Here is a 12,006-nt window from a genome sequence, read left to right as displayed (position 1 = left end):
CTGCGAAGAAGCACATGGGTGGCTTTGGAAACGAGTTGCCCCGTGTCCCATACACAACTCCTCTCACCAATGACTGTTAACACTAGGGATCAAGAGCCGGAGTGCGGGCACAACGTTTGCGGGCCCGGTCGGCCTGTCCCGCGGGCCGAGGACGCTACCAGGCGTGAGGATCCTGTGGCGCGCCCTCGGGCGGTGGGGATCTGAGGCCAGAGAGGGCGGGCCGCTGCTCGGGGGCGGTGCCAGTGGCTGCGGCGGGAGGCGTAAAGCCCAATGAACGCGCGCACCGCCCTCGGGGGCGGAGCGTGCCGAGCGCTCCCCGCCCTCCCTCTCGCCTCCGCCCCTCCCCCCGGGCGCCGGGGCCGCAGTGAGTGAGTGGCACTGGCAGCCTGTCAATCCCTCAGCCGAGCGGCCTTCGAGCCCGGTCCGCGGCGGCTGCTGGCAGGGTGCGCGGCTCCGGCAGTGGCGGCGGCGACTTCTCCCGCCCCATCAATCTGCTGTCCGCCCGGCGCGCGGCCCGCCGGGGCCCTCCATCGGGCTCCGCGCCCCGCTGCGCCGGCCCGCCCGCTCCCAAACTTTCCTCCTCCGCCCCCTTCGCTCCCCTCGGCCCGCCCGCCGGCCTCCTCCTTCGCCGCCGCCTGCCGCCGCCGCTCCCTCCCCCGGGGCCGCCGGGGCTCGGATCCCGCCCGGCCGAGGCGGCGGCGGAGGCGGCGGCGGCGGAGAGAGGGGAGTGCGCAGGCTGGCGCTGGGGGCGGCTGGCGTCCCGGCAACTCGGCGGGCGCTGAGGAGCAAGTTGCGCGGGGCCGCCCGGCGGGGCGCGCGGCGGCGCGGAGGCGGCGCGGCGGCCGCGTGAGGGCAGCGGGCGCCGCTGCCTCCGCCTCCGCCACCGCCGCGGAGCCCGGCGCTTCCGCCCGGCGCTTCTCCTGAGCTTCGGCGGCGGCGGAAGCCGAAGCCGGGCGCCGGTCCGCACCGCCTCAGCCGCGGGCCCCGCCGGCCGGGCCGCCCCCTCCCCGCGCGGGCGGGGAGCGCGCGGCCGCCTCCCCCTCCCCCTCCCCCCCTTTCTTCTCCTCCCTCGTCGCCGCCGCCGCCGCCGCCGCCGCTGCCGCCGCCTCAGCCTTCGCCTCAGCCGCCGCCGCCGCCCGCTCCCGCCCGCGCGCGGCGGGATGGACGATCAATCCAGGATGCTGCAGACTCTGGCCGGGGTGAACCTGGCTGGCCACTCGGTGCAGGGGGGCATGGCCCTGCCGCCTCCCCCGCACGGCCACGAAGGGGCGGACGGCGACGGCAGGAAGCAGGACATCGGCGACATCCTCCACCAGATCATGACCATCACCGACCAGAGCTTGGACGAGGCGCAAGCAAAGTTGGTGTCGTCTCATTAAGCATCTTTTGTGTGTGTGCGAGAGCCGGGCCCGCGGCCGAGTCGGGGCCCGGGGTGGCGCCCGGGGCAGGGGCCTCAGCCCTGGGCGGGGAACTTTCTCTGCAAACCGGCCGCCTGCCCGGGCCTCGGGGGGACTTGCCCGCACCCCTCGACGCGGGCGGGTGTCGGCAAAGTTGCTCTCTGGGCTCGGGACAGACTTGGTGCCACGCGGATTTTGTGGTTTTCTCGCCCTCCCCCGTCCGGCCTTCTAGCAGCCCGGCCCCCTCCCACGGATTCAAACCTCCCGCCTGGACCCTGTGCACGCCGCCCCGAGAGGGCCCCGGGCCGCACTTGCGGGAAGTGCAACTTTCTCCTCCGGCCCGGAGTCGCGGCGCGGGGCTCCACTTGGCCGCGGGACGACCTCGTCGTGCGGGCTGCCGCCCCAGCCGGGAGGGCGCGGGGCGATGGGCGGTTCCCTGGCGGGTCCGGGTGCGGGCGGCCAAGTTCTCGGGGAAGGGAGGGCCGTCTCGCAAACTTTGCCGAGCTGTCACCGCCCGCTGGCCGCAGTCGGCCGGTCGCAGGCGCCGCGGCCGCTCCCCCTGCGGAGGGCGGACGCCGGAGCCCCTCCGCGCCATCCCCTCTCCCGGGTCGCCGTCGTCTGCCCCGCTATCTAGGCTCCCCGCGCGGGTTCGCGCCCTGCGGTCGCCGAGGCGGCTGCCTGCCGGGCAGATGGGTCGCGCCTCGTTGGGGCTGGAGCTTTAGCCGCCGGAGCTTGCGGGCTGTCGCTAACTAATCAACTTGAGTTTCTGTTGACTTGCCATGGTTCCAAGGAGCCTTCCAAAATAGAAGGCCGGAATTAAATCTTGGTCTAACTTAAAGGAAGGCGCCATATTATTCCATAGGTGATGCTAATACCTTTGTGTTTTGCTATTTGTTTTTTAGGAAACATGCCCTGAACTGTCACAGAATGAAACCCGCGCTCTTCAGCGTCCTGTGTGAGATCAAAGAGAAAACAGGTAAGAGGCTGCGCCCCGCAGTGGGCCTGGAGACCCCCGAGGTGGGGTCAGAGCTACTCCTTCCACTCTCCAGTTGAGAGCTGCTGCTTTTGGGCACCGCCATCTTTGATCATTCTCTCCTTCCCACCTCCTGATCTTGAGAAAAAACTGCAATAAATCTGGAGTCGATTTCTCAGTTCCGCTGCCGGTATAAAATGAAGTGTAGATGCGGACGGGGCTGGGTCGCTGTCCCCAGGCGGCCGCCCCTGGCTGCAAGCAGGGAGGGGGCCCGGAGCGCCGGCCGCCCTCTCCGGCCGCCCTCTCCCGCTCCTTTTCCCCTTGTTTGTATGTCAGTTTTTAAAAAGGAGCAACGGGAGACTGGATGCCAGGGACTGAGTCCCAGGGAGAAGCATCGCCTGAACTTTGTTTTACTTAGACAGTTCGAAGCTTCAGCTCCACAGATAGAAGAATAGATGCAATTGAACAGACTCCAGTAGGATGTTTGAATTAGTGTTTTAGTTGGGAAGGCTACTTTTGAGAAGCAAGAAAGGGTAATGGTGTGTTTAGGCGTACACAATGTATTACATCTATTACTACTTTCATTGAATTTTATGCTTGAAATCATTACATTGTAAATATGTTTAATATATTTTATAAAGTAGAAAAAGGTTCACATTAGCAGGTTAAACAATTTTTGAAGTGTTCAAGGCAGGGAACATATGAGAAGACAGGTTTTACAGAAGTGCTGGAATAAAAACTACACAAACAGACATTCCTGGCAATTCATTTCAATTTAATTTTCTTGTTAGACTTTTTAAAATTAAAGGTATTTTAGCCTTGAAGTGACAGTAGGAACTCAAGTGGAATTAGAAATTTAATTTAGATGCTTTAGTTCAGATTTGGCATTATCTGCCCTGTATATGGCAAACAAGTGCCTTAAACAAGCTTTACTGGTGTGTGTGTGTGTGTGTGTGTGTGTGTGTGTGTACGCGCGCGCGCGCATAAGGTATTATAAAGTTGCTGTTTTTTAAGTTGAGGCAAAGAAGAGAAAGTTAAAATCCAGGATATAGCAATATCCGATATCCAAGTAATGCTATTTAAAAGATTAAAAGTCATCGTGTTTAAATCGAGTGCACAAATGATAGCACACTGAATATACATGTTAGTTGGTAGAAGAATTGTCCTCCTTTTAAACATATTTTTCACTCTGCAATGCTATTCTGATTCTAAAGGTAATCAAGAGAAGATGATGGGTTATTGCTACCTATTAAAATATATGCTAAAACCATAATTAACAGAAAATATTGAAATCCTTAAAGACTAGTTTTCCTGCTTTTCATTCATGTAGCATTCATGGTTTGTAAATGTTGAGTGATTCTTTTAAAGATGGATTTTACATTTTGAAAACCACAGGCATTTTAAATCACTAACTTACTCTGTGTTGATTTTTAGCTCCCTTTAGGAAGCATTGTGATTTAAAATGGTAGATAATTTTTATCTGACTATGAAATAAAATATCAAGCATTACATCTTGAAGATTCTTAGTTTAGAAGCCTAAAAGTGTACAGTTCTCAGTAAATTATGTTGCTTAATGTCCAAGGATTTTCTTGCTATCAGGACTCCACTTCAGTTTCTGCTGACAGCTAAGCACTGGGGTATTGACTATGTTGTGAATATTAAGATTGATTCAACTTACACGGCATTATATTACTAGGGAGACGGGATTGATATTCTTCCCCTATCACCCTCTTCTTGTTATTTGTATTTATTTATTTATTTTTTTGCCGTTTTAAAGTTTTGGCCTAGCCAGCTTGAGAACCAAACCCAGCAAACTGCTTTTCTTGTTTAGACATTTAGCAGCAGGCAGAATTCAATTAGGAGGCATAAGTCCTCTAGTTGCTTATTTGCACAAGACTTAGTTACACCATTCTGAAAGGAAAGTATAGTCAGCCTCATGTCAAAGGTGAGTTACGAAAAAGAAACAAGTCTTTTCAGAGTCTGGGATTACTGGCACAGAGAGCTTTGCTAGGGCTCTTGCTATTTAAGAAGCAAGAGGTAGCTGACAAAGGAAATTTTTGTGTTTTGAAAATTGTTTCTGAGGCTTTCAGTGATAACTTGTAAATTAGACCCTCTTTTTATGCTTTGGCCGGCAGATTCAAGTTTGCACGTTATCTCTTTTGTAAAAAGGCAACGGCCGACAAAGAGTAAAGGCGGCTGTCTGGGCAGAGGCATCTTCCTGCCTGCCTCTCTAAGCTCAAGAGGGACGGGGATTTAAGTACCAAGTGATTGATTGGGGTGAAGCTCTTTCTCTCCTCTCCTTTCTCCCCTACTACCCAGAGCTCCATCTCACCCTTCAAAACTAGTCTTAGAAGGAGACAGGGACGCTGGACCTAGTATCCTTAATTTGAAATAAAACATCTGTGTAGATGTTAGTGTTACTAAGGCAAAGAAAGCGGGGCAGCAAATTCCAGGCCTCCCCTCTTCCTCCCCACGTCTGTTCCCACAGTTCTGCTTTCGAAACATCATGAACTTATAAAATAAGCCGTTGTAGAATACATGTATATTGCATAATGGTTTTTCTTTAGGTCATTTTATTTTACCTAATAATATAGTATCCAAAGATTAATTCTCTGCAATCTAGAGAAAGTTTACCTAGTCATTTGTAACAGAAACCGGAACATTATGTGATGACTCTATTCTGCATAATGGAGGGGTAGGGGGTTGACTAGTGGGAAGGTGGAGGGGGGAAACTGTCACTTCAATGGATAATGTCATTTCAGTTGTGCTTCTCCTAAAATAAGACAAAATCATTAAAAAAATTTCTGTATTTATAGATCTGCCAGTAGATTTTGAGGTTTCTGATTAGGCAGTGAACACAGCCAGTTCTGATGCACATGAGGGATTTAGTTTGGAAAACATCTTTTTCTCTCCTACCAAATATGAAAAGATATTTTTCCCTTCTGACAGATAAATGGGTGATCTACCACAATTATATTATTTTCTTGTTCAGAGGTAGGGAAAGTATACTTTTCTTATAAGGTGCTTGATTTTCTTGAAAATGTATTCTTTGTAAAATTCATTGTACGATTATTTTTGGGCAGAAACGTCATCTCTAGTTGAATTGTGATATTATGCATTTTGAAAGCAACTGAAGAGTTACAGGCTTTAAAATCAACACATTTGTCTATTTTAAACTAAGCAACCAGCAAGATAATTGTTGATATATGAAGATTTTCCTCTTAATTACTTTTTAGTCATATTTTACCATCAATCTCTTATTAAATATCCCTGATGGTCTGAGGTCTCCTCATCTACATACTTATTTTGGTGCATTCCCTCACATCTTTTTGGCCATCTTAATCTGATTGTTGAAGTACTTTTCTTTGTGAAATATTCCATCCTCATAAATCTGCCTTCTTTCCAAAGCCTTTAATTATGAGAGTTCTTTTTTGAGAAATAAATGTATTTTTAAAAATTCTAATGAAAATCTAACATTTTTATATATAATCTGTATCATATTGTGAAAAAATATTTTGTATTTAAAAAAAATCAACACGGCCTTTTCCTTTCTAATGGTAGGTTAAAATACTCTATGTTGATAGCTGCCAACCAAACTCTGATTTATTGCCACCACAAACCCTAAATAGCGTTCATTTACTAGTAATGTCTAATGGCATACATGATGGTTTGCCAGATTTGTGGCCTTTGTGAGGCTTATAAGCAGGACTGACTTGGGAAGATCATAAAACTTAATGAACTTCTCTACTGCAGGAGGTGTCCGCAGGGGAAGAGAAAGGGCTGCTTGGCTGGTTGGGCTGGTTGAAGTATTTTTTATGTTTAAGGAGAAGAAAATGACTATTAAAAATGCTTTACTTTTAAAGGACCCTCTTCTCCCCCCAACAAGTCATAACAATTTTAGATATCAAAACTGGATCAAGAATGTAGCTTGTTATGTGAGTTTTTATATGCATTTAGAATGTAATATATACGATTAAACCTTTTATCTTTAGTGCTATCAGTATGACTAGATTTCAGAGGGACAGAGCAGTACTCTCAGTGAACACCTCTATTTAATTCTGATCCTACAGGCTTAGAGACTCAATGGAGTCTTCTTTTTCTTTTTTTTCATGCTTCAATATTAAAATTTGTTTTTTTTCCTTTGTACAGTGCCATGTCATTCTTTAATTCCCAGCGTATAAAAACCAAATATTCCGTGAAGTGAAAATTTAGCAGGAAAGATGAAAACCGTTATATATGAGACTAAATGCGGTTATATATATTGCATGTATTCTTTTAAGTTGCTCTTGAAATTATTTCCGATGTAATGATCATTATTTGTCCCAGACTTTTAAAAGCAAATGCACTGTTGCATATATGATTCATTGTTGTGTTTTAATGAACTTACTTTCTAGTTTTTAAAAACTTTTTATTATGGACAACTGGAAACATAAAAAACATGTAGAGAGAAGAGAAAGTTGAGCCCCCATGAACTAATTCCCCACTTTCAGCAGCTAGCAACACTTGGCCAATCTTGTTTTCTCTGTAACTTCCACCCTTTCAAAATTATTTTGAAGCAAATTTTAATGGACTTTTACCACTTTAAATTTCATATCAGTTTTAGACACATTATGTCTTGTTTACATTGGAAATATTAAATAAACGGGAAAAAGTCAGTCTGTCTCAGAAATGTAAATTATATGCTTTATCACAAATTTTTCCTTAAAGTAATTTAAGAATATTTTTATTGACTTTTTTTTTCTATTTTTAATAGACTTGTATTGCTCACTATAGCTTTTTAATGAGGTGTTGAGGGGAGATATAGACGAGTGGTGTTTTGCTAACTTTCTCACCTTCCTCTCCTTCTTTTAGACAGTAGATGCAATATATTCATTAAAAAAATCTAGAAAAAAATCCTCCTATGATACTGGTTTAGAACTTTATGATCTACAGTATCAAGTATTATATTATCTTAAAAATATGGAGCTATCTTAAAACCCTTTTTTTTCCTTCCTGATAAAAATATATTGAACCTCTTGTCCGTACTAATTTCATCTGTGCAAGTAATTCTTTCATGCCTTAGTTTTAGTGGAGTTCATGTTATTACAGATTTATGTAGTTTTTGTCCTTTACTTGGGACTTTACTATGTTATTTTATTAATTTACATACTTTTATTCCTAATCAGAAGTATATTAATACAGTGGCAAAGGAAGCCCTGATTTGCCCTGAAGAGCGTAGCATTTCATCCGCTTTCATAAAATATATCTGTGTGCATCTTTCAAACCATAATCCTTTCCCTTTTAATTAATTTCACTTGTGCTCTTAGATTTCAGTTTGTAAGTTTTGTCAAGGGTTTCTTTCAAGACAGATTTAAGTTTAACATCTTACTTGGATTATTTATATTTCGATACTTTATGGCGGCATTGTACAAGGTGAAGTTCTGTTGTATGAAGTGTGGTCATAAAGAATTGAAACCGCATATTATGAACCACGCCCTAAATCAGTCACCACTTTATGTTCATACCATTGAGGTATCTATTCAGAATAAATACCTAAAACATAAGCATAAACATGTAAAGTTAAATGAAGATTTTAGACTCTTTTTCCTCTATTCAGGTACATGTGGACATCTTCAGGTATTTATTATTTCAGTATTGACACTATGAGAATAATGTTTTATTTGTTTTCTCAGCAGGGTTGTGTTTTAGCCATTTATCAGTGGGATCAGCATGATTTAGGTAGATACTGACTAACAAAGCTTGCACACCCTCCACCCCCTCATGTTGACCTTTTCAAGCGTTTGCTGTACTTCAGCCGTTTGAGTCTTTAACTATGAGGAGAGTAAGTAATTTACATCACTATGCAGTTTTAAGTTGGTGGAAGTTTTCCAGACCTGACTATCAGATTTTTTTACAAAGTTACAGAAGTTAGTCAGACAAATTGCTATCACAGCAAGGTTATAGTGTTACATTTAGCAAATGAATTAATAAGCAATGCTTGAACAAGTCACTGAAAAAATAAAGCATCTTTTATGCCTTCAGACACAGAACATGTTCAAATAAATTTCAATAATCTTCAGACTTAATTCTAATTATTGACTTTGTAGGTAGAATACTTAATCAGAATCTTATTTTTTATAGATGTATTCTGTAAATATAATATGTTTGTAGTTTTTGATGTTAATGGTAGTTTGCTTTGATACTACATTTGAGTGTATCTCTAGCAAAAAAATGGGGTGATAGAATGTGTTAAGTTGAGCTGGCTTTTTTTTGGGGGGGGACTGACTGCATGATAGTAGCTGATTAGGACTGAAGACAATTACAATTAATTATGGATAAAAGTAATTGTTAAAAGTTTTGTACTTTCTTTCTTGAGTGTAACTGCTTTAAAAAAGCTATTTTGAACAATAACCCTTTTTGTGTAATCATATTAATGAGGACTTCATATACAATGTAATCCTTTTAATGCTGATGATTCCTCACAATGTTTAAACCATTATTTGGGAGACTCGACATATGTTATGGCAAAATGATTTTTTGTGTGTTTGTTTTGTTTTATGTGATACATCAGTTTTCAAAGCACATTTCTTAGGCATCAGAGTCCAGCAGGTGGCTTTTTACATTAAAAAATTCATAAATTTTAAAATCCCATAAAATTTTATTTCAAATTCAAATTAACTAATTGAGAATGTCAACATTTCCACTGTCTCTATATTAACATTTATAATAGAACAAATGGTTGCATATAGAAATTATCTGCAACATAATCTAAATTAAGATTCTAAACAGGCATTACAGATGCTGGTAACTTTGGCAATTATCATTTTGTTTGGTGAACAGTAGTAAAACAGTGTGCGGTAAAAGTGTTTAGAGAGAGAGGATAAATAAATTGAACAGTTTTGCAATGCAAAGTGGTTTGTGGTGTTTTTGAGGATTTCTTGGCTCTCTCTTAACTGCTATTGTGAGCCTGGAGCAGATTTCCCCATTGCTAATGCCCTAGAAGTATTAATTCACTTTGATATGCTAATTAGAGGGCATTATGCAAGAAATGAGATTAAGTGGCAGCATGAAGCCATTTGCCTGTCAGTAAATTGAGAGCTTTAGCATCAGGAGGAGCTTTGTTTTTTTTTTTTTTTTTGGTTGTTTTGTGTGTGTGTGTGTGTGTGTGTGTGTGTGTTTCAGTTTCTCTTGGTTTTGCATATAAATAAAATTGATTGAAAGGTCTAGAGAAGCTTCTAGAACATTGCTGTATTTTTCCCCCCTCTTATGATTATAGAAACGTGGTGTTACAGAATTTTTCTATTAACTGACCTAATTGGAGATACAAATAGGAAGTTTTTATTGTACTCTCTCTTACATGAGAATATACTAAGAATTTTGTGTTGTCTAGTCTTTTTTTCTAAAGCCCAATTTCACCAACATGGCTAGTAAACTGTTAGCACCTCTTTTCAGAGTGTAAACTTGTGTGTGTGTTTGTGCAGTAATGTCTTCCCTAAACTGAACTTCACAAGAATATTTCTTCACTAAGGAAAGGAGTAAGTTGTTGACTTGGGCTTCAGGAAACTATATTAAATGAAGAGTAAGACTGACTTCAATACCTAGAAGCAGGAACAATTAGAATTAGTGGTTATACTCTGTACTTTACACACCTGTGGAATTTACATTTCAGCATGTATGTGTTGTATAAGATCACTGCATTTTTTGATTTTTATGTTGAAGATTGAGTTTCATACTTGACTCTGATTTTGCTGACTGTGGTGGTTTAAGCCAGACTTTTGATTTTTCTCTCTGTAAAGCTACTACATGACTTTCTATATTTTGTGGGGAAATGCATGAATGAATACTGGGATTGGAGTGGTGGACTGGGAGGAAGACAGAACTTCTCTGGGCCCATGAAGAATTTAAGATTTGCTCAAACATGGAACTTTTTTTTTTTTTTTAACCTCTATAAACCATTGCTAGAGGTAGAACTGTAAACGGCTGCCCTAACTGCTACCATGCTGTGGTTAGATAGGAGAGAGTTTGAATAAAGCATTTGTATTGAGGCTTGCTTCTAGTGTCTGAATTCCACCACTGTGGCTGTGACTTTAGACCTAGTAAACCATAACTTCTCTTCAGAGCCATATGGATTATTTAGTCACCACAGCTGCCATGCATACACACTACCAAGGCTGGCATCTCCTCCGTGTGCATGTGTGGTGCCTGTTAATGTTAATAGGAGTTAGGAATGTGCACACAGAGAGGGCAATGAGAGTCTCTCCTGAGACAAAAGTCCTGATTACATTTCTCAATAAAGAGGACTTAGTGTACCTGCATATTAGCCGGCCTTCTAAATGAAATAACTTGCTTACTTTAAATTCTCATTCCCTTCTCAGACTCCCTGAACTAGTTAAATCAATGAATCCTCATTAGTCTATGATTACTTGCAAAATTTCATTTAAAGCGTATGAAGTTATTTTTGATTGAAATGGGAACAAAAAGCTTTTGAAATTGCATATTATTATTTTTTAAATAAAAGGTTTTTACAGGCTTTCAAACGTACAAAAGCCTTGCATGTAAGAATTTATACAGAAATTATCGAGAGGGACTCCTGAAATATTTGATTGGCGTTTGATGGGGGGAAATCACTGCATTTAAAAGAATATATGTAAGTGAAATGGCAAGTTTATATGTGATATTATGTGGGAACCTTTACTATCTTAGTGTCCTCAAATGAACAAGAATTGACTCAGGTGGTCTCATAAGTTTCTTTCTCCCCATACTTCTTTCAAAAAAAAAAAACAAAACACTAAGGATGGAGGTAGTTGGAATTCATAGTCAGATATATCATTTTCAACTTGGAATAGGAACCAGAACAGGAAATTGATTTTATATTTATTATGAAAGCAAGAACTCTGCCACCAACTGACAGCTATCCATGTTTTAGTTTTGTGATAATTGTTCACAGATATTACTCTGTAGTTGGCCCAGATTATTTACAATGTTGATTGGGAAGCCTTTGTCCATTAAAAGGTAGGTGTATAATGAAAATCTTTAATTAAACCAAGTAATATTGGAATATTTTATTTTTCTTTTATATTGGATCTTGGATTTAGGATTAACTGTCAGAATGGTAAGAACAAGTTACAATAGATTGTGCAATGATTTCTCTGGCTTCATGGATGTATTTATTACCATTTTTGAACAAATTATACTAACATGAAAAGTTGTGTTTGAAATGATTGTGTGCTAGATAAGGCGATACATTACAGGAATGGTTGGGTTTATGGAGCTTTATGTAGAGGTTTTCCCAGAAATTATAGCACAGGGCTGTCACTATAAAACCCAGTGATACAGTTGGTAATAACATACAGTGAAGATATTTTTAGATTTTCACTTGTTATTCAAATAAGTGAGAACCCTCCAGTTTTTCTCCCATATTTCTTTGTTGGAATCAGTAGAGGAAAAAAATGAAGGAAATTCTTTTAACTGTATAAGGGGTGTGGGCGTTTGACGTGACTGAATTTCCTCTTGCTCACCACTTGTTAGAGCAGTGATGTGGTATTGAGGATATCCTTAGGAACTTATTGACTTCTTGGTTCCTGACCTTTTAACTATGATCACGTACAGAAATGGAATGTCTGAAAATGAAATGATGGACTCTATAATCTTACATTC

At 42.4% G+C, this 12,006-nt stretch overlaps 1 protein-coding gene across 2 annotated transcripts in view; it reads left to right on the top strand.

Annotated features, from left to right (window-relative positions):
- The first annotated feature begins 1,038 nt into the window (after positions 1–1,038).
- PBX3 (PBX homeobox 3) overlaps positions 1,039–12,006 on the top strand; it is a 212,874-nt gene continuing 201,906 nt past the window's right edge. For both annotated transcript variants that reach the window (XM_046022725.1, XM_046022724.1), the window contains exons 1-2: positions 1,039–1,360; positions 2,300–2,373. In XM_046022725.1, the coding sequence (XP_045878681.1) occupies positions 1,161–1,360; positions 2,300–2,373 (274 nt within the window). In that variant the 5' untranslated portion in view covers positions 1,039–1,160. The remainder of the gene's footprint in view (positions 1,361–2,299; positions 2,374–12,006) is intronic.

This window comes from Meles meles, chromosome 11 (assembly GCF_922984935.1).
Source record: "Meles meles chromosome 11, mMelMel3.1 paternal haplotype, whole genome shotgun sequence".
Classification (NCBI taxonomy): Eukaryota; Metazoa; Chordata; class Mammalia; order Carnivora; family Mustelidae; genus Meles; species Meles meles.
This window is presented reverse-complemented; position numbering and strand designations above follow the sequence as displayed.